This window comes from Phyllobates terribilis, unplaced genomic scaffold (assembly GCF_046119375.1).
Source record: "Phyllobates terribilis strain yellow unplaced genomic scaffold, ASM4611937v1 Scaffold_1__5_contigs__length_1240528914, whole genome shotgun sequence".
In the NCBI taxonomy this organism is placed as follows: Eukaryota; Metazoa; Chordata; class Amphibia; order Anura; family Dendrobatidae; genus Phyllobates; species Phyllobates terribilis.
Window position 1 is genome coordinate 614,207,643 of NW_027362761.1, and position 22,883 is coordinate 614,230,525.

General features: G+C 50.9%; 1 protein-coding gene across 3 annotated transcripts in view; it reads left to right on the forward strand.

Moving 5' to 3' along the window:
• Positions 1 to 2,838: 2,838 nt before the first annotated feature.
• LOC141272720 (uncharacterized) overlaps positions 2,839 to 22,883 on the forward strand; it is a 37,409-nt gene continuing 17,364 nt past the window's right edge. The window contains exons 1-4 of one of the 3 annotated variants that reach the window (XM_073683743.1): positions 2,858 to 2,981; positions 6,026 to 6,149; positions 15,203 to 15,300; positions 15,433 to 15,547. In XM_073683743.1, the coding sequence (XP_073539844.1) occupies positions 6,065 to 6,149; positions 15,203 to 15,300; positions 15,433 to 15,547 (298 nt within the window). In that variant the 5' untranslated portion in view covers positions 2,858 to 2,981; positions 6,026 to 6,064. Of the gene's footprint in view, positions 2,982 to 6,025; positions 6,150 to 15,202; positions 15,301 to 15,432; positions 15,548 to 22,883 lie in introns of all 3 variants that reach the window. The other 2 variants (XM_073683724.1, XM_073683733.1) reach the window with 2 other exon arrangements.

Here is a 22,883-nt window from a genome sequence, read left to right on the forward strand (position 1 = left end):
AGTTGTTTCACACTTTTTTGTTAAGTATATAATTCCACATGTGTTAATTCATAGTTTTGATGCCTTCAGTGTGAATGTACAATTTTCATAGTCATGAAAATACAGAAAAATCTTTAAATGAGAAGGTGTGTCCAAACTTTTGGTCTGTACTGTATACACCATTCCAATATGGTTCAACACTACGATCCAACAGGAGGACAATCTAGGACAATGCCAAAGCATATGCAGTATGTCTGCCTGAGATTGCGAGCACCTTGGGCAGTCGGAGTTAGACTTCAACCCTGCTTTAAATAACATATCAGGGTTTCTATATGCCCTGTGGATCACATACAGCTGTGACATTATCCCAGGCTCACTCACGGATAACTTGGGTATATGTTCTAGAATAGACTCCCACCTATTATCGTTTATCTCTCTCAAGTCTGTCTCCCACTTCCTTCTAGCTTTGATAAGGTGTTGTCCAAGAAAGGCATGCAGCAGGTCTCTCTATACACTAGAGATATTGCCCCTTTCGTTCCTCTGTTTTTAAGTATAAAATCTAACATCAGATCTATTTGTATTCCCATAGGCCCTCTTCTGCTTTGGGTGTGAAATGCGTGCTAAACCTGTCTATATGGAAAGAGGTTTAGCCTTGGGAATTGAAATTCTTCCTGCAACGTTTCATATGATTTAAGCTTCCCTCTGTAAATCAACTGATAGATCAGGCCAATACCCATTTCTTTCCACTCACCAAACCCCTTCATATTACTGAACTCCTGAAAATAGATGTTATCCCAGATAGGTGAAAACTTAGTGAAGTGAGTTACCCCCCTCCCCTGCTTGATTTTTGTGCCACATTTTATGTATAAGATTTATGGTATGGTAATGCGATCCCCATTTCTTGAAGATTCCCGCCTCCAGTCCCATACTTAATGGCGAAATCTTAATTAAGTGCTCCAAACTGACAGGTACCTGTCCCCTCCTATAGTTTCCCCCCAGCCCTTGAGGTGTTGGCTTTGTGCAGAAAGAAAGTATAACCAGGGATTAGGGAGCGCTAGGCCTCCCTCCTCTTTTGGTCTCTGCAGTGTTTGGTTAAGTCTGGGACTCTTCTTATCCTACACTAACTCTCTAAATAGTGATTTCATCCTGCGGCACCTGCTCATTGGGATCCAGATGGGGGAATTGTGCAGCACATATAACAGTTGCGGCATCACAATCATTTTGAGGAGGTTCACTCTGCCCACCACTGATAAATGGAACTTATTCCACGCTGTGATTTTAGAGCGCAGTCTTTGTAATAAAGGGCATATATTATGCTCCTCAAATGTCATCAATGGAAGAGCGATATGAATCCCTAAGTACTTAAATTGTTGGACCACCTTTAATTTGGTGAATAGTTCCACCTCCCCGGTACAGTCACCCTTTCCATCTATCGGCAGAACACACGACTTATCCCAGTTAATGAGTAGTCCCGATATCTGTCCAAATCCCTCAATTAGTGTCACTACGTTTCTCAAGGCTTCCCCAGGATTTTCCAAAAATAGTAGAATATCGTCGGCATATAAAGCGATCTTCTCCTCAGTTTTCCCATATACAAACCCCGTCACCTCCTGCGATCTTATTTTGGCAGCTAATGGCTCCACAGCTGGGGCAAATAGCAGCGGGGACAACGGACACCCCTGTCTCGTACCCCTAAACAGAGGGAAGCTTTCCCACAGTTTGTTATTCACTTTAATTCTGGCTGGTGGAGAGGAGTACAGCACTTTTACCCATGAGGTAAACACTGGCCCGAACCCGAAGCGACTCAGCACCAACCACAGGTAGTTCCAAAATGTGGTGAGTCTTAGCCGCCACACAGAAGACTCTACCTGCTGACAATGCATGTCGCATGTATTCTGTCACAATGCATGTCACATGTATTCTGTCTCTCTTCCTGCATCGATGAAGTATCTTAATTTGAATCTCACTGGCAATGTGAAGACCCTTTGCTGTCTATTCCAAAGTTCTCCTTAAAACAAAGAGGGTCTCCATAACATATGGAAGATCGGGAGGACTGCTGTTAGGAGGCATCGGATGTGTCCTCGGGGTGAGGGAGGCAGCTGCACAGCGCTCTACAGCTACTGGCGCCCAGCGTCTCCCAGGATCTCACCAGCAGAGATGGCAGCGTCTCCTCTCTCTGCACACACTGCTGAAATCCTGACACCAAAGAGGAAAAACTCAAGCTGTGAGTGACAGGAGCTGGCTGATAACAGAGAGAACACGACATCACTACAAAGGACGGGTCTGCGGCGCCGTGACAGAAGGACCTGTGGTGACGTCACCGTCATGTGATCAGTGCAGGAGGGGGTGGAGCTCTACAATAGAGAGAAGTGGTGAAGGACCTGCGATGATGCAGGGGTCACATGATTGTGATGTATTCACAGGTCTTTCACCAGTTATAATAACGTTATATTTTATAGCCTCATTACAATCTACGAGGAAACATCAGACAGAAAAGGCGACAACGGCTGGAGAAGAAACCCTGCGGAGCCAATGACTAGCCGAAGATCATAGTGCTAAGCTCCGCCTCCTCAGCGCATGAGGTGACGTCACCACAGGTCCTTCACCACCTCTCTCTGAGCTCCGCCCCCTGATCACATGGCGGTGACGTCACCACAGGTCCTTCACCACCTCTCTCTGAGCTCCGCCCCCTGATCACATGGTGGTGACGTCATCACAGGTCCTTCACCACCTCTCTCTTGAGCTCCGCCCCCTGATCACATGGCGGTGACGTGTTCACAGGTCCTTTACCACTTCTCTCCTGAGCTCCGCCCCCTGATCACATGGCGGTGACGTCACCACAGGTCCTTCACCACATCTGTCCTGAGCTCCGCCCCCTGATCACATGGTGGTGACGTCACCACAGGTCCTCCCGCTCTCAGTGCAGCAGCTCCGTCCTGGTTGTGCGCAGCTCTTGCTCTCTGGTATCAGCCAGCAGCAGGTTTCCGCTTCCCGCCATTCCGGTGAGATTACAGGGAGGGTTTGTGGTGAATCTGTGAGAGGAGAGTGTGGGGTGAGATCAGAGCTGTTCCTGTGGAGGCTCCTGCTCCATGTGACTGCGGCTCCTCAGTGTTGTATGGGGGATGTGCAGCGGCTCCTCCTCACCTCACCGCCCCCGCTGGAGGTGGAGTTACCACGGTGACCGTCCCCGCTGGAGGTGGAGTTACCACGGTGACCGCCCCCCACTGGAGGTGGAGTTACCACGGTGACCGCCCCCCGCTGGAGGTGGAGTTACCACGATGATCGTCCTCCGCTGGCGGTGTAGTTACCACGGTGACCGTCCCCGCTGGAGGTGGAGTTACCACGGTGACCGTCCCCGCTGGAGGTAGAGTTACCACGGTGACCGTCCCCCGCTGGAGGTGTAGTTACCACGGTGACCGTCCCCCGCTGGAGGTGGAGTTACCACGGTGACCGTCCCCCGCTGGTGGTGGAGTTACCACGGTGACCGTCCCCCGCTGGTGGTGGAGTTACCACGGTGACCGTCCCCCGCTGGAGTTACCACGGTGACCGTCCCCCGCTGGTGGTGGAGTTACCACGGTGACCGTCCCCCTCTGGAGGTGGAGTTACCACGGTGACCGTCCCCCGCTGGAGGTGGAGTTACCACGGTGACCGTCCCCCGCTGGAGGTGGAGTTACCACGGTGACCGCCCCCGCTGGAGGTGGAGTTACCACGGTGACCGCCCCCGCTGGAGGTGGAATTACCACGGTGACCGTCCCCCGCTGGAGGTGGAGTTACCACGGTGACCGACCCCGCTGGAGGTGGAGTTACCACGGTGACCGTCCCCCGCTGGAGGTGGAGTTACCACGGTGACCGTCCCCCGCTGGAGGTGGAGTTACCACGGTGACCGTCCCCGCTGGAGGTGGAGTTACCACGGTGACCGTCCCCCGCTGGAGGTTGAGTTACCACGGTGACCTTCCCCCGCTGGAGGTGGAGTTACCACGGTGACCGCCCCCCCGCTGGAGGTGGAGTTACCACGGTGACCGCCCCCCCGCTGAAGGTGGAGTTACCACGGTGACCGTCCCCCGCTGGAGGTGGAGTTACCACGGTGACCGCCCCCCACTGGAGGTGGAGTTACCACGGTGACCGTCCCCCGCTGGAGGTGGAGTTACCACGGTGACCGTCCCCCGCAGGAGGTGGAGTTACCACGGTGACCGCCCCCCGCTGGAGGTGGAGTTACCACGGTGACCGCCCCCCGCTGGAGGTGGAGTTACCACGGTGACCGTCCCACGCTGGAGGTGGAGTTACCACGGTGACCGTCCCCCGCTGGAGGTGGAGTTACCACGGTGACCGTCCCCCGCTGGAGGTGGTGTTACCACGGTGACCGTCCCCAGCTGGAGGTGGAGTTACCACGGTGACCGTCCCCCGCTGGAGGTGTAGTTACCACGGTGACCGTCCCCCGCTGGAGGTGTAGTTACCACGGTGACCGTGCCCCGCTGGAGGTGTAGATACCACGGTGACCGTCCCCCGCTGGAGGTGGAGTTACCACGGTGACCGCCCCCGCTGGAGGTGGAGTTACCACGGTGACCGTCCCCCGCTGGAGGTGGAGTTACCACGGTGACCGTCCCCCGCTGGAGGTGGAGTTGCCACGGTGACAGTCCCCCGCTGGAGGTGGAGTTACCACGGTGACCGTCCCCCGCTGGAGGTGGAGTTACCACGGTGACCGTCCCCCGCTGGAGGTGTAGTTGCCACGGTGACCGTGCCCCGCTGGAGGTGTAGATACCACGGTGACCGTCCCCCGCTGGAGGTGTAGATACCACGGTGACCGTCCCCCGCTGGAGGTGGAGTTACCACGGTGACCGTCCCCCGCTGGAGGTGTAGTTACCACGGTGACCGTCCCCCGCTGGAGGTGGAGTTACCACGGTGACCGCCCCCGCTGGAGGTGGAGTTACCACGGTGACCGTCCTCCGCAGGAGGTGTAGTTACCACGGTGACCGTCCTCCGCTGGAGGTGGAGTTACCACTGTGACCGTCCTCCGCTGGAGGTGGAGTTACCACGGTGACCGCCCCCGCTGGAGGTGGAGTTACCACGGTGACCGTCCTCCGCAGGAGGTGTAGTTACCACGGTGACCGTCCTCCGCTGGAGGTGGAGTTACCACTGTGACCGTCCTCCGCTGGAGGTGGAGTTACCACGGTGACCGTCCCCCGCTCCGACGACAAAGCTGATGATGATCAATCAGATCAGCGGAGGAGGCTGAGGACAGAGAAGAAAATATGGCGTAAATGTGATTGGAGCCTTAGTAACTGGATGATACAGGACAGCACTGGAGGATTCTGGGTGATGAGCGGAGAGGTGACTGCTGGGACATTATACAGGACAGCACTGGAGGATTCTGGGTGATGAGCGGAGAGGTGACTACTGGGACATTATACAGGACAGCACTGGAGGATTCTGGGTGATGAGCGGAGAGGTGACTGCTGGGACATTATACAGGACAGCACTGGAGGATTCTGGGTGATGAGCGGAGAGGTGACTGCTGGGACATTATACAGGACAGCACTGGAGGATTCTGGGTGATGACTGGAGAGGTGACTGCTGGGACATTATACAGGACAGCACTGGAGGATTCTGGGTGATGAGCGGAGAGGTGACTGCTGGGACATTATACAGGACGGCACTGGAGGATTCTGGGTGATGAGTGGAGAGGTGACTGCTGGGACATTATACAGGACAGCACTGGAGGATTCTGGTTGATGAGCGGAGAGGTGACTGCTGGGACATTATACAGTACAGCACTGGAGGATTCTGGGTGATGAGCGGAGAGGTGACTGCTGGGACATTATACAGGACAGCACTGGAGGATTCTGGGTGATGACCGGAGGGGTGACTGCTGGGACATTATACAGAACAGCACTGGAGGATTCTGGGTGATGAGCGGAGAGGTGACTGCTGGGACATTATACAGGACAGCACAGGAGGATTCTGGGTGATGAGCGGAGAGGTGACTGCTGGTACATTGTACAGGACAGCACTGGAGGATTCTGGGTGATGGCGGTGTCGTTGTTGTCAGGTTCCTATAAGGTGTCAGGACGTTGCTGTCTATCTCTCCATGGAGGAGTGGGAGTATCTAGAAGGACACCAGGATCGGTACCAGGAGGTGATGATGGAGGAGCTCCGGCCTCTGACATTACGAGGTCAGCAGATATATATTTATCCCCATTACTATAGGCACTGGCTGCCATGTTGAAGCCTTACTGCCATCATGTGCAATGCGTACATACGTTTGTGCAGTAACATGTAATGTAGATGGTCCCTAAAGGGAATCTGTCAGCAGGTTTTCGCTACATTATCTGAGAGCAGCGTAACGTAGGCAGTGAGAAGCTGAATCCAATGATGTATCACCTAATTTACTGGGTCCTGTGACGTGCACTGTGCTCCCTCACTTGCCGGACATGAGCAAAGCGCCGCTCACATAGAGCTCCCATAGAGCGCGCTTTGCTTCCTCTCTGCCCGTCTCTCCCTGCTGCGGGGTTCTATTGCGCAGGTGCCGGGAAGTGACAGTGACTCCCCAGCGCCTGCGCAATAGAACCCTGTGGCACGGAGAGACGGGCAGAGAGGAAGCAAAGCACGCTCTATGGGAGCTCTATGTGAGCGGCGCTTTGCTCATGTCCGGCAAGTGAGGGAGCACAGTGCACGTCACAGGACTCTGTGACTTGCTGGGGAAGGGGGTCATTGTGATAGCTAAGCATATAGGCGGGGATTTCGGGAATTACTAAGAAGGTAGGCGGGGATTGCTTGGCGTCCGGGGGATGCAAAAAATATATATTTTCATCTTTTACATTTTTAAAATTACAAAAAGGAAAATGGGCCGACGCAGAAGTTTGTGCCCCCTGCATGGTTAGTACCTAGTAGCGCCCCCTTTTGAAAGTATCACAGCTTGTAAACACTTTTGTAGCCAGACAAGAGTCTTTCACTTCTTGTTTGAGGGATTTTCATCCATTCTTCCTTGGAGAATTCTTCCAGTTCTGTGAGATTCCTGGGGCGTCTTGCATCCTCTGCTATTTTGAGATCTATCCACAGATGTTCAATGATGTTCAGATCAGGGGACTGTGAGGGCCATTGTAAAACCTTCACTTTTTGCCTTTTGAGGTTGTTTATTGTGGATTTTGATGTGTGTTTAGGATCATTATCCATTTGTAAAGCCATCCTCTTTTCAGCTTCAGCTTTTTTTTACAGATGTTATGTTTGCATCAAGAATTTGTTGAAATTTCATTGAATCCATTCTTTCCTCTACCTGTGAAATGTTCCCCGTGCCATTGGCTGCAACACAACCCCTAAGCATGATGGATCCACCACCATGCTTAATGGTTGGCGAGATGTTCTATTCCTGAAATGCTGGGCTTTTTTTTTTCCACACAGACCTGTGATCATTGTGGCCAAAGACTTCTATTTTAACCTCATTGGTCCACAGGACTTGTATCAGGCTTGTTTAGATGTTATTTTGCACTTCTGACGCTGAATTTTATGGCGAGGACGCAGGAGAGGTTTTCTTCTGATGACTCTTCCATGAAGGCCACATTTGTGCAGGTGAAAAAGAAAGATAAGAAAAAAAATGTTATTTTGTTTTATTGACCTAATAAAGGTGGTTTTTATTATTTCCCCTTCACCATCCATTCCTTAGCGCTCCATAGACCGCAGCTTTGTCCTTCATCCACATTTGTGCAGGTGTCTCTGGACAGTAGAACAATGTACTACAACTTTATAGTCTGCTAAATCTTTCTGAAGGTCTTTTGCAGTCAAGCGGGGGTTCTGATTTGCCTCTTTAGTAATCCTATGAGCAGCTCTCACTGACATTTTGCTTGGTCTTCCAGACCTTATCTTGACCTCCACTGTTCCTGGTAACTGCCATTTCTTAATTATATTTTGAACTGAGGAAAGGGCAACTTGAAAACGCTTTGCTATCTTCTTATAGCTTCTCCTGCTTTGTGGCCTCCACCATTTTCAGAGAGCTCCGCAGCTGCATAGGAGAACCCATGGCTGCTGGTTTTTGGCACAAGGTTAGAGGAGGTTTTTATAAAGCTGGAAATTTGCATCACCGGCCTTTCCGAACTATGATAGTGAACAAGCCATAACCCTAACAGGCTAATTAAGGTAGGTCTGAAACCTCCGTCAAAGGTATCTGAGCAAACAAATCTCCAAGGGTGTCCAAACTTTTGCATTTTCCCATTTTCCTTTTTGTAACTTTTAAAATGTAAAAGATGAAATTATATATTATATAGTTTTTTTTGCCTAAAATACAAAGGAAATGTGACATCTTTAACTTTAGGCCTTTTAGAGATAATTTCATCTTCAACTTGCTTAAAGAGGTTTTCCCACAAACAAAGGTTTATTTTGATCAATGGCTGTGTCTGTCCGTGTATGGAACGTGGTCTGATCATACCACAGCTCCTGGGCAGGCGAGGAAGCAAAAGACAATACAGACGTTACAGCAGGGGATCACAGCTGATTCTTTCTTTGAAGTAAAATATTGTTTAAAAACAGGTAAGAAATGTTTGACCTCACAAAATGAATCCTCTGCGATCCTGTGCTCTAATGTCTGTATACTCTTTTGCTTCCTCTCCTGCCCAGGAGATGTGGTATGATCAGACCACGTTCCGTACATGGAATTTACTTAAGTTCGTGGGAAAACACCTTTAACTGTTCACAATGACAGTGATTTTGACCAGGGGTGCCTAAACTTTTACATGACACTGTATTCCGTATTTTCACAATACCTCTGTATAGCTGTGCGCCATGTGCAGAAATATCAGGCAGGGAGTATTGTGACAATCATTATTCTGCAGATTTCCCACCTTCTCCTTGTAAATCTGAATGCTGATTTGGTGAAGCAGATCATGTGATGTGTATGTGTGTAATGAGGGGGTGTGGCCTCTGGATGCCCCGCCTTTTATCAGGGTGCAGAATTATTAGGAACTTGTTTTACTCAGGAGAATGGACCAAAAAGCAAATTTACCTGACAGAAAAGTAAAAAATTGTTGCAAGAAGATTCATCACGAGGTGAGGAGGCTGAGCCCGACCACCACTGAACAAGACACAGAAGTACAAGGTGTTCAGTGCTCAGAGACACGGCCGAGGTGAGGAGGCTGAGCCCGACCACCACTGAGCAAGACACAGAAGTACAAGGTGTTCAGTGCTCAGAGACATGGCCGAGGTGAGGAGGCTGAGCCCGACCACCACTGAACAAGACACAGAAGTACAAGGTGCTCAGAGACATGGCCGAGGTGAGGAGGCTAAGCCCGACCACCACTGAGCAAGACACAGAAGTACAAGGTGCTCAGAGACATGGCCGAGGTGAGGAGGCTGAGCCCGACCACCACTGAACAAGACACAGAAGTACAAGGTGCTCAGAGACATGGCCGAGGTGAGGAGGCTGAGCCCGACCACCACTGAGCAAGACACAGAAGTACAAGGTAATCAGAGACACATCCGAGGTGAGGAGGCTGAGCACGACCACCACTGAGCAAGACACAGAAGTACAAGGTGCTCAGAGACATGGCCGAGGTGAGGAGGCTGAGCCCGACCACCACTGAGCAAGACACAGAAGTACAAGGTGCTCAGAGACATGGCCGAGGTGAGGAGGCTGAGCACGACCACCACTGAGCAAGACACAGAAGTACAAGGTGCTCAGAGACATGGCCGAGGTGAGGAGGCTGAGCCCGACCACCACTGAACAAGACACAGAAGTACAAGGTGCTCAGAGACATGGCCGAGGTGAGGAGGCTGAGCCCGACCACCACTGAGCAAGACACAGAAGTACAAGGTGCTCAGAGACATGGCCGAGGTGAGGAGGCTGAGCCCGACCACCACTGAGCAAGACACAGAAGTACAAGGTAATCAGAGACACATCCGAGGTGAGGAGGCTGAGCACGACCACCACTGAGCAAGACACAGAAGTACAAGGTGCTCAGAGACATGGCCAAGGTGAGGAGGCTGAGCCCGACCACCACTGAGCAAGACACAGAAGTAGAAGGTGCTCAGAGACATGGCCGAGGTGAGGAGGCTGAGCACGACCACCACTGAGCAAGACACAGAAGTACAAGGTGCTCAGAGACATGGCCGAGGTGAGGAGGCTGAGCCCGACCACCACTGAGCAAGACACAGAAGTACAAGGTGCTCAGAGACATGGCCGAGGTGAGGAGGCTGAGCCCGACCACCACTGAGCAAGACACAGAAGTACAAGGTGCTCAGAGACATGGCCGGGGTGAGGAGGCTGAGCCCGACCACCACTGAGCAAGACACAGAAGTGCAACGTGTTCAGTGCTCAGAGACACGGCCGAGGTGAGGAGGCTGAGCCCGACCACCACTGTGCAAGACACAGAAGTACAAGGTGTTTAGTGCTCAGAGACATGGCCAAGGTGAGGAGGCTGAGCCCGACCACCACTGAGCAAGACACAAGTGGAAACGTCTAGATTGTGCAAAGAAATATCTGATACGATTGTTCACAGGTTTTATGGACTGATAAGATGAGACGACTAAACAAAGCAGATGGGTGGGCCGGGCTGATCAGTACCGGGCACAGACCTCCAGTTCCTCTCAGACGCCAGCGAGGTGCTGTTAGTGGGACTATTACAGAGGATTTTGTTGGACCTTTTCAGGTTGAAGATGGATCACAATCTCCTCCCAAACCTGCCGGTGGTTAGTAAACACTTTCTTTCAGCAGTGGAAAATATCTGTGTCTCCAGAAAACCAGGATTGTTCTGCAGGACAAGTTTACTTCACAGCATCGAAGTGTCCACTGCTCAGGGCTAGGAAATGCCTTTGTAACATACCTGGCGGCGTCCTTGCATAGTGGTCCATCTCCCACTGTGCAAGAGCGTGCACTTGATCTCCAGTCCAGACTGCCATTCTGGCTTCTTTCCATGTTGTCTGCTTTGCTTTGCTCTTGCTGTTTAGGGCGACGCCCGCTGAACTTCCTGTTTCTTGTAGCTGCTGCAGACACGCCCCTAATGCGTCCTCAGCCTATTGCTGTCTGTCACCTGGTATTTAACCCAGCTCCTTCTTGGAATCCATGCCTGAGCATCTTGTTCTGTCAGTTGGCTTCTGGTCGCTGACATGCCAGGTCCTGTCTATGTTTCCTGCCTTACGGTATCAGTTCCCGTGTCTGAACTGTGTCCTGTCTGTGCACTCTAGCCAGCTGTCTCTCTGCCTTCCTTGAGGCTGTATTTCCAGGCCTGTCTGAACACGCTCCTAGCCTGTTCGTCTCGCCCTCTGGGGGCCGCACACCCAGACTCGCTCCTGTATTTGTTGTAGTACAGTTCCTGTCAGAACTGTCTCCTAGCTTCCTACCTGTTTTATCTTTATGTCCGTTTGTTCCCTTTTTCTGCAGTGTCTGAACCAGCACTTGGCTTTACCTAGGCTCTTTCCTGCATTTTGTTGCAGTAACTGTTCTTGTCTGAACTGTCTCCTAGCTTCTTACCTGTTTTGTCTTTATGTCCATTTGTTCCCTTTTTCTGTAGAGTCTGAACCTGCACCTAACTTCTACTCGTTGTCATTGTACTTCCGTTTGTGAGTTGGAGTCCTTTCGCTACTTCTTTGCAAGTACCTTGTGTGTATCTGGTTCTGCCTTTCTTTTCCAGTCTGTTCTGTATGAACAGAGCCCTGTCCCCTTTGTTTTGTCTTTGTTTACCGCTTCGGCGATTTATCTCTGTCCTGTCTTACTTACCGCTTCGGCGGTTCCTGCCTGCTCAGCCTTGTCCACCGCGTCTGCGGTTTCGCTCTGCTCAGCCTTGTCTACCGCGTCTGCGGTTTCGCTCTGCTCAGCCTTGTCTACCGCGTCTGCGGTTTCGCTCTGCTCAGCCTTGTCTACCGCGTCTGCGGTTTCGCTCTGCTCAGCCTTGTTTACCGCGTCTGCGGTTTCGCTCTGCTCAGCCTTGTTTACCGCGTCTGCGGTTTCGCTCTGCTCAGCCTTGTCTACCGCGTCTGCGGTTTCGCTCTGCTCGGCCCTGTCCACCGCGTCTGCGGTTTTGCTCTGCTCGGCCTTGTCCACCGCGTCTGCGGTTTCGTTTTGCTCTGCTTGATTACCGCATCTGCGGCTCTGAACCCGTCTCCCAGTCTGTACTGGACCCTACTCAGCCTGCACTCTAGGCTGCCTGTTCCTGTATTCCCCGGTGTGGGTCAACAGCCGTTTCCGGAGTCTGACCTGGAGTAGACCCTGGTTCCTCTGCTCGGTTCCTCCCTGGTGCACTGGCGTCGTATGCCGTCGTGCGACCTTGGTCGGATCGAGCAGATACTTAGTTACGCCCCTCCAGGCACTCTCTGGTTCATGGCAAAGTGGAACCACTAAACACGCACACGCCAGTCAGTCCGGGCGTGTGCATTACAGCCTTAAAGATGTAGAATAATGACTGTTGGGCAGAGAAGACTAACCAGTGGCCAGAGTGGTCATTGAGACAGCCCGAGGTACTGAGTCTAATGAGGTTGGCGTGGTCCAGGATTTATTGCACCCAATTATTGTAGGCCAGGACTTTTGTGTTGTTTTGGGACTTGTGGGGGAGGAGCAGAGACCTTGATTGCTAGGTTAAGAGATGGGTTGGCCCTCAAGAAATCTCACCACCTCCAAAGTCTGATGGGTTTCCCTTCTGTGCAATGGTGGGGGATGAGGAGGTAGTAACACTTGAGGCCGACATTCCTGAGATAGGGGTGACCGGAGAAAAATTTGGGTCCTCCCAACATTTTGACCTAACTCTAAAAGATGCATTCCACAATGTAACCGTTATGAACGGCATAGCGCATGATCCGGGGGCTGACACCAGATTTCCTTATTCTATGATGAATGAGGCCGGGTTACTAAGTCCTGGGTTACTAAGGTCAGATTGGAAATAGTGGAGCAATTGTTGGTACCAGGACCCTATGGATGGAGGGTGTTTTACATGGCCCATTCACATATCTTGGGTGGCCATCTGTGTGACAACAAAACCCAAGAACGGGTCATGCAGATGTTCTATTTGCCCGGATGCCACTGGGAAATTTGAACGTATTGCAAGTCTTGTCCCACCTGTCAGTTAACCGCTCTCACTTCTGAAATCCCCTTGTTCCGCTGCCCATTATTAAGGTGCCGTTTGAGCGAATTGCAATGGACCTGGTTGGCCCCTTTAAGTCTGCTCATGGGCATCAATATATATATTTGTTGTCCTCGACTATGCTACATGGTACCCAAAAGCGGTTCCCCTGAGAAACTCCTCCGCGAAAAGTATAGCCCGTGAGTTGATCCACATCTTTGCCCAGACAGAACTGCCGAGGGAGATCCTGACCGACCAAGGAACACCCTTTTGAGTAATGTGATGAGGGAACTGTGTAAGACCTTGCAAATTACACAACTGATGATGTCAGTTTACCATCCCCAGACAGACGACCTTGTGGAAAGGTTAAATAAAACCTTAAGGAGTATGCTGAAGAAGGTCATAGAAAAGAACGGTCAAGACTGGGACAGTCTTCTCCCATATCTATTATTCTTTATTCGGGAAGTTCCACAAGCTTCTACTGGATTCTCTCCGTTTGAACTCCTGTATGGCCGACATCCGCGGGGTCTCCTTGATATAGAAAAGGAAACCTGGGAAGCTGAGGTCACGCCCCGTTGGAGCATCATCATGTACATCACCCAGATGCAGGAGAGAGTTGTGAAGGTAATGCCCATCGGAAAGGAACAGCTCCTCCAGGCACGAGGCTCCATCTTGGGTCTACAACTAGTCAGGCAGTTCAGCCCCGGGGATCGAGTCCTTGTGCTTATTCTCACGGACGAGAGTACGTTTTTGGCCAAATGCAACGGCCCCTATGAGGTGGAAGAGAAGCTGGGTGAAGTGAACTACAAGGTTCATCAACCAGAAAGATGAAAGCCATACCAAGTCTAACACGTCAATCTTATCAAGCCATGGCAAGACAGGGATCCTGGTGAAACTCCATGTTTGCTGGTTAAGCCAGAAGGTGATATTGAAGGTGTCACAATAGCAGAAACACTGTCGAAGGCCCAAAGACAGCAATGTCAGGAATTTCTGCAGTAGAACTGGGACTTCTGACGGAACCCCATGTGCAGGTGAACTTGAAGCCCTACTGAATTCCCGAGGCCCACCGAGAACTGATCTCCAAGGGAGTGAAACGTATGCTGAATGTCACAGGGATACAGCATATGCTGAATGTCACTGGGATACCGCGACAGAGAGTGACCATAAGACCGCAATGTTTGGTTTCATGAACTCCTGCACTACTGAAGCCCTACTGAATTCCCGAGGCCCACCGAGAACTGATCTCCAAGGGAGTGAAACGTATGCTGAATGTCACAGGGATACAGCATATGCTGAATGTCACTGGGATACCGCGACAGAGAGTGACCATAAGACCGCAATGTTTGGTTTCATGAACTCCTGCACAAGTTAAAAGTACTTCACCATCTTATTAAACAGTGTTAGTTCTTACTGCCTGGTTCTAGAGTTGGAGGTGTAATTTGTAGTGTGAGTTGGCGTTTTGGAGATTTGTTCAGGAGATTGCTACTTGGAGTTTTGTCTGTGCACATCCTCATCCTCTCCTATTTGGTTTCTCCTTCCTTTAACTCCCCTGTGTCCCACACTGTTGTTTGGTGTGTGAATTTTGTATGGTTGGTAGTTTCCTTTCTCCCTGTCCGTCTTCCCTTGTTAGTGTGTTCCTATTCACTTCAGCTTCCCACAACCCTGAGTAGGGGAGGGGACAGATAAGGGTTGATATAGGAGCATAGCAAGGCACGTGAACCCGGCATCTTCACCTTCAGGAGTAATCCAGGAGACTGGGATAGACTAGGGCGCCCCCAGTTCTAGGGACCTAGTTAGCTCCCATATTTGTCACGCTGAATCTGAGTCATTGAGGAGTCTTGAGAGCAGGTGGTCTAGTTTAATTGTCCTTGTTCCAAAACCCGATGGAGAACAGAGATTCTGTAATGATTATCGGAAGCTGAACGAAGTTCCAAGTTCAACACATATCTGATGCCACGTGTCGATGAGCTGATCGAGAGAATTGGGCTAGCAAGATACATAACCACCTTGGATCTAGCAAAGGGGTATTGGCCAATCCCCATCTCACAAGAAGCCAAGGAGAGTCGGCTTTCTGTACACCCAACTTAGAGAGAACCACAACATAGAAGTACTGGTGTTGATAGAAGTTTCTGGTATATAGATATACAGGAGGCTGTGTAGTTCGTCACTATGTGATGGTGTCTCCACAGATGGATCCAGGAGGGGATATCTACCAGAGAAATGTCCCCGTCCTCTGTATCCCCAGGACTGTCCAGAGGAGAATCACAGTGTCCTCGAGGATCATCAGGTAGACGGCCCTGAGCCCGTATCTACAGTATATGGAGGGTTGGGTTTTTTTCTGATCCTGTAGTAATTGTTATTGATTTTGGTGGTTTCTTATTTTTCCATTGTCTTTTATATTGTATATCTGATATATCAGGGGGAAGTTCTGAATATTATTAAAGTGAAGGATGAGACAAAAGAAGCGATGACAAGGGGGGATCAGCCTTATAAGAATGAAGTGAAGGGGGAAATTCCAGTAAAGGTTTCCACAGGTGTGTAATATATGTATATATTTTGCTACATACTGTATAGGTGACACTTGGGGCAGGAGTTATACACTTAATAATGTACAGGGCAGGAGTCCTCTACAGCAGTGGTCCCCAACCTTTTTTGCACCAGGGACCGGCTTGAAGCAAGATCATTTTTCCATGGCCCAGCAAGGAGGGGGTGGGGTGGGCGGGGCTTTGGTCATATGGGGGCGGGGTAATGGAGGGATTTGGAGTTTAGTGCATACTTATCATATAGTGTAGACCAGGTCCCCGCCAGGAGCTATGCCAGGAGCCCCACATAATGTGCTGTGCCAGGAGCCGCATCACTGAGGCCCCATCACGCCCTGCAGCAGGACAGGGCAGCTGTCCTGACAGCTGCTGTTCAGCTGCATTTACTTCATCCCAGGGGCGGACACAGACTGTAGTGGGCCCCTGTGCAAGAAATTTTTGGGGGCCCCCCCCACCCTTCATAAGGCAACAAAGTTATGTAAACATAACCCCCCCATGTGCATCTCTCACCCCCCCATGTGCAGCTCACCCCCGTGCATCTCTCATCCCCCTCCGTGCATCTCTCATCCCCCTCCGTGCATCTCTCATCCACCCCCCGTGCATCTCTCATCCCCCTCCGTGCATCTCTCATCCCCCTCCGTGCATCTCTCATCCCCCTCCGTGCATCTCTCATCCACCCCCCGTGCATCTCTCATCCCCCTCCGTGCATCTCTCATCCCCCTCCGTGCATCTCTCATCCACCCCCCGTGCATCTCTCATCCCCTCCGTGCATCTCTCACCCCCCCGTGCATCTCTCACCCCCCCGTGCATCTCTCATCCACCCCCCGTGCATCTCTCATCCCCCCGTGCATCTCTCACCCCCCCCGTGCATCTCTCATCCACCCCCCGTGCATCTCTCATCCCCCCCGTGCATCTCTCACCCCCCCGTGCATCTCTCACCCCCCCGTGCATCTCTCATCTCTCCCCTCCCTCCCATGTGCATCTCTCATCTCTCCCCTCCCCCCATGTGCATCTCTCATCTCTCCCCTCCCCCCATGTGCATCTCTCATCTCTCCCCTCCCTCCCATGTGCATCTCTCATCTCTCCCCTCCCCCCATGTGCATCTCTCATCTCTCCCCTCCCCCCATGTGCATCTCTCATCTCTCCCCTCCCCCCATGTGGATCTCTCATCTCTCCCCTCCCCCATGTGCATCTCTCATCTCTCCCCTCCCCCCATGTGGATCTCTCATCTCTCCCCTCCCCCATGTGCATCTCTCATCTCTCCCCTCCCCCCCATGTGGATCTCTCATCTCTCCCCTCCCCCATGTGCATCTCTCATCTCTCCCCTCCCCCCATGTGCATCTCCCATTCCCCCCACTCCTAGTTAATTGTATTTAAAAAAAAATAAAACTTGTTATACTTACCCCCATGCGATCCCTGCAGAATCCTGGCGCTCGTCCAAATCGCTGACACCAGGTTCTCCTGACTTCCGGCCATGTGACGGCGCCGTCACATGACCGGAAGTCAGGGGAATCATGAAGGTGCTGCCGCAGCAGCGCAGCGCTAAGATGTCCCGAACCCGGCGCTTAGCATGCGGCCGGGGGCCCCATGAGGAGAGAGACGCACAAGAGGGGGGCTCCGAGGGGGCTCCTACCGGCCGGGCCCCATACTGGAGTCAGGGCAGTCATGCCCTGATGGCGGCCCTGCTGGAGGCTGGAGGGGCCCCCTCTCCCCGCGGACCGGCTGAAAAACCCCAACGGCCCGGTCCTGGTCCGCGGACCGGCGGTTGGGGACCTCTGCTCTACAGGGTGTTCTGTGGACCCTGCCTGCACTAATTCCAAGTCCTTAATATATTATATTTTTCCTATTTCAGTGTATGTGAGGACGGGTACTGTCCTGAGTAAGATGGTTTTCACTTCTGTGACGTGTCTGTAACATCTTTACGATCAACCATTTTCGAGCCCTTACTGCAAAGCATTTTTTTCCAACATCATTGGAGCTATTTCTGGGGTAGATGAAACTTAATAACTGATCAACTCTTCATGGGAAGGAAAAAAAGAAAAACAGCAATTCTGGCTTCTTTTTTTTTTTTTTTTAAACACATTAAGGCGATGTTCACATTAGCCGTTTTTTTATGCGTTTTTTTAATGCAAATTTTCAGCTGTGTTTTACAGTACCAGCAAAGTATGAGATTTCAGAAACCTCATGCACACAGCTTGTTTTTTTTGTTCTCAGTATTTTGTGCTTTGCATGTTTTTTTTTGCTCAATAGAGCATGTCACTTCTTTCAGCGTTTTTTTAGCATTTTTCACCCATTGAAAGTAATGGGTGGTGAAAAAAAACGCTGCAAAAAACACAGGTATCAGGTTTTGCTACGTTTTTAGTGAAAAAAATCAAGTACATCAGTATGTCAAACCAATTTATTCTTATGATTTTCCCAAGTTTACCACCTTGTCTTGGTCACCTGAGATGGCAGTTTGGATTAGTACAGTTTAATTAAATTAGTGATGTGGACAAAGTAACCATTGGCCAACAAGGACCTTTCATCATTTTCTAACTGGACCCCTCTAGACACAGTAGAAATGATGACGTTTTGGGGTTTTGTCCTTCACCTGAGGTTAGTGAAGAAGCCAGAAATTCGACAATATTGGAGTGTTGATGTTTTATACAACTATCCACTGTTACTCATGGCTATGACCTGTAAACGTGGTGTCCTCTCCGAGATGGCACCAACTTTTAACGACTTTTAAAAGTTAGGCCAGTCATTGATTACTTCAGCAACAAGTTTGCTGAGGTGTGCGTTCCCCAATGGGACATCTGTGAGGATGAGTCCCTAAATCATTATTTAAAGGGGAGACTCAAATTCTGGCAATACCTGCCCAGTAAGAGGGCCAGGTGCGGAATTAAACTCTACAAGCTGTGCGAGAGTACCTCAGGATACACCCACAGGTTTAGGGTTTATGAAGAAAAGAACTCCTGGATTTAACCCCTTCAGGACCCAGCCTATTTTTGTCACGGGTGTGTCGCCACGAAGATCGTCACGATTACACAGCCTGACTTCTCGCAGCTGACTTTTTGGTGCTTTGTGTTTTCGGCAGTGAGGGAGTTAATTCTCTTTCTCTCTGTGCTAGACGAGGTCCAGCCTCGCCCAGCTGCAATCAATGCTGCTGTAGTGAGTCTCCTTCAAATGCCTGCTGGTCTGTTTGGGAAGTGTCGGTGAAAGCTTTTCATACAGACTTACAGAGCGGATCGTGGTATTTGGAGTTTCTGAGATAAGTGTATTTGGAGTGTATTTTCCCTTCCTCGCTTTATCATTTATCTCCTTTCCCGTTCGTGTTCCCTCTGTTGTAGTTGTGTAGTCTTTGTATGCAAGGTGGTTTTGGTTTTTCCCTTGTACTGTCTCGTTCGTCTAAGTACTGTGTGTGGGCATATTATTACTTGTCCTCTTTTGTTGTGATCGGGGTCCTTCTCAGGACTAGATTACTTAGGTGCAGGGATCCTCAGGAGGTAGGGGTTACGCTGGCGGCCTGGACCTCTGTACCTTTAACAGTACCTCCAGGTTGAGGGATTAGTAAGGGCCCCAGCTTAGGGTCAGCTTAGGCCCCCTACCTCCAGTATACAGAGACAGTGTGACATTTTCACCGACCCACTTAGTTTTTCTCCAGCTACCATGGATCCAGTAGCCGGTCTAGCTCGGCAGTTGCAGAGTTTGTCCATGGAGCTGGCGGACGTTAGGTCCAAGGTTTTGCATCCTCTGGAGCAAGCCGGACCAGAACCTAAAGTAGCTCTCCCTGACAGGTTCACTGGGGGGCGGGACAAGTTTTTTGTTTTCCGGGAGGCATGCAAATTGTACTTTCGGCTGCGGCCTCGGTCATCGGGGAGTGAAGAACAAAGGGTGGGAATTGACATCTCGCTCCTACAAGGGGACCCACAATCTTGGGCGTTCTCTCTTCCCCCGGGCTCCCCGGCTCTCCAGTCAGTGGATAGGTTTTTCGCTGCTCTGGGACTCGTATATGATGACCCAGATCGGATCTCCCTTGCTGAGTCTAAGTTACGTAGGATCCAGCAGGGAGATCGTCCGGCAGAGGAATTCTGTTCGGAGTTCCGTAGGTGGGCCACGGACACCCAGTGGAATGACCCGGCTCTTAGGAGCCAGTTTTGTCAAGGTTTATCCGACAAATTACAGGATGTGTTGGCACAGTATGACTCTCCCGCGTCACTGGAAGCCGCTATGGCCCTGGCTATTCGCGTTGACAGACGGCTTCGGGAGAGGTGCGGGATAACTCGACCCCCTGTGATGACTCCACCTCCTACAAGGTCCCCTCATATGGTGGTTCCCCTGGTCAGTCCAGAGGAGCCTATGCAATTAGGAGGGACATCATTTCGGGGGAGGGGACCGGTGGTGCGCCATAAGACAGGAAGGTGTTTCTTCTGCGGGAGAAAGGGACATTTTATTGGGGGGTGTCCATCCCGTCCCTTGCAGAGTGAAGAGTCGTCGGAAAACTGTTGATCCCAGGTTGTGTGGTGGACGGCAATCTGGGAGTAGGTATTTCGTCCCTAGGTTCGTCTCAGTTTCTCGTACCGGCGGAGGTGGTGGTGGGTACGAGAACTGAGAGGATATCTGTTCTTCTGGATAGTGGGGCCGGGGCTAATCTGGTTGATGCTCGGTTTGCCCGGGTTCAAGGTATGCGATTGAGTGAGTTGGCTAAACCCATCCCCATATTCTCGATCGATGCCAGGCCTCTCGGTCAGGGAAGTTTTTTGCAAGCTGTGCATGACGTAAAACTTCAAGTGGGGGCGATACATAAAGAACTGTTGTCTTGCTACGTGTTGGAGGGTCTTCCCACTCCTATAGTGTTGGGCCTTCCTTGGTTAACTAAGCATAACCCGGTTATTAATTGGCAAACCAGAGAGATAAGCCAATGGAGTAAATTCTGTAATAAAAACTGCATGAACACGGTCATCGGTGCGGTTACTCCTTGGGTCTTACCTCCATTTCTGGCGGACTTTGAGGATGTATTCTCGGAGAAAGGGTGTCAGGAACTACCTCCTCATCGCGAGTATGACTGTTCTGTAAAACTGCTCCCTGAGGCCAAGTTACCTAAAGCTAGGTTGTATAACCTTTCTGGTCCTGAGAGGCAGGCCATGAAGGATTATATTTCAGAAAGTCTGGCTAAGGGGCATATTAGACCTTCATCTTCACCGGTGGCTGCGGGGTTCTTCTTTGTTAAGAAGAAAGATGGAGGCCTACGCCCTTGCCTGGATTTCCGTGAACTTAATCGGATTACGGTCCGAGATCCGTATCCACTCCCACTTATTCCCGATCTCTTTAATCAGATCGTGGGCGCCAAATGGTTCTCTAAGTTGGATCTCAGGGGGGCGTACAATCTGATTAGGATGAAGGAGGGGGATGAGTGGAAGACGGCGTTTAACACTCCGGAGGGGCATTATGAGAACCTTGTCATGCCATTCGGTCTGACTAATGCCCCGGCGGTGTTCCAACACTTTGTTAATGACATTTTTCGCCGCCTGGTGGGACAGTTTGTTGTCATATATCTGGATGATATCTTAATTTACTCGCCGGATCTGGTGTCTCATCAGGAGCACGTTAGGCAGGTGTTACAGATCTTGCGGGATAATAAACTGTATGCCAAATGGGAAAAGTGTGTGTTCGCCGTACAGGAACTCCAGTTTTTAGGCTTCCTGGTTTCAGCGTCCGGTTTTCGTATGGACCCTGGGAAAGTGCGGGCAGTTCTTGAGTGGGATCGGCCAGAGAATCTTAAGGCACTACAACGTTTCCTGGGGTTTGCTAATTATTACCGGAAGTTCATTCGTAATTTCTCGTCCATGGTTAAGCCTCTCACAGACATGACTAAAAAGGGGACGGATTTTTCTAGGTGGTCTGACAAGGCTTGTCAAGCATTCTCCTGCTTGAAAAAATGTTTTGCCTCGGCACCCATACTCATTCAACCTGATGCGTCACAGCCATTCATTGTAGAGGTAGACGCTTCCGAGGTAGGGGTGGGAGCAGTATTGTCACAAGTTTCGTCCCCTGGTAAGTGGCATCCGTGCGCCTTTTTCTCTAAAAAATTGTCGTCCGCTGAGAGGAATTACGATGTCGGCAATAGGGAACTCTTAGCCATTAAGTTAGCTTTTGAGGAGTGGCGCCATTTTTTGGAGGGGGCAGTCCATCCGGTCACCGTCATCACCGATCACAAGAACCTGCTATATCTGGAGTCCGCGAAACGTCTGAATCCCAGACAAGCTAGGTGGTCATTGTTTTTTTACCAGGTTTAATTTTGTCGTTACATATCGTCCTGGGTCAAAAAATGTAAAGGCGGATGCCTTATCTCGTAGTTTCCTTGGGGCCGGGAATACGGACGACCCGATTCCTATCCTTCAGGAGGGGGTGGTGGTTTCGGCAGTATGCTCTGAGCTGGAGGAGGAGGTATTGGAGGCTCAGGGGGACGCCCCTGTTGGACCTCCGGGGAGACTGTTTGTTCCAGATCAGTTGCGACAAAAGGTGATCGAGGCACACCATAACTCAGTTTTGGCAGGACACCCGGGGAGTAAAGCAACTGTGGATCTTCTCTCGCGTCGGTTTTGGTGGCCTAACTTACATAAGGAGGTGGTAACTTTTGTCGCGTCCTGTGGGGTTTGTGCGCGCTCTAAGACCTCACATACCCGTCCGTCTGGGGCCCTCTTACCTTTGAAGATCCCGGAGCGTCCTTGGACTCATCTGTCTATGGACTTTATTACGGAACTCCCTCCGTCTTCGGGTAAAACGGTCATACTCGTTGTAGTGGACAGGTTCAGCAAGATGGCACATTTTATCGCTCTTCCGGCTCTCCCTAATGCTAAAACTCTTACGCAGGTGTTCATTGGGGAGATTGTGAGGCTTCACGGGGTACCCTCCGATGTGGTGTCTGATCGGGGGTCTCAGTTTGTGTCCAAGTTCTGGAAGGCGTTTTGTGCACGGCGGGGGATGCATTTGTCATTCTCATCGGCTTTTCACCCTCAGACCAACGGTCAGACGGAACGTATGAACCAGAGCTTGGAGACATATCTCCGGTGTTTTGTGTCAGAGAACCAGGAGGACTGGGCTTCTTTCTTACCTCTGGCAGAGTTTGCTCTCAATAATAGGCGGAGCGAGTCCACTGGTAAGTCCCCGTTTTTTGGGGCATATGGTTTTCACCCCCAGTTTTGTACTTTCAGTAGGGGGGGCTCTTCGGGGGTTCCTGAGGAGGAACGATTTTCCTCATCACTCGCTTCAGTATGGAGAGGGGTGCTGAAGAATCTGAATACTATGGGGAACCGATACAAACGTATGGCTGATAGGAGGAGAGTGTCTG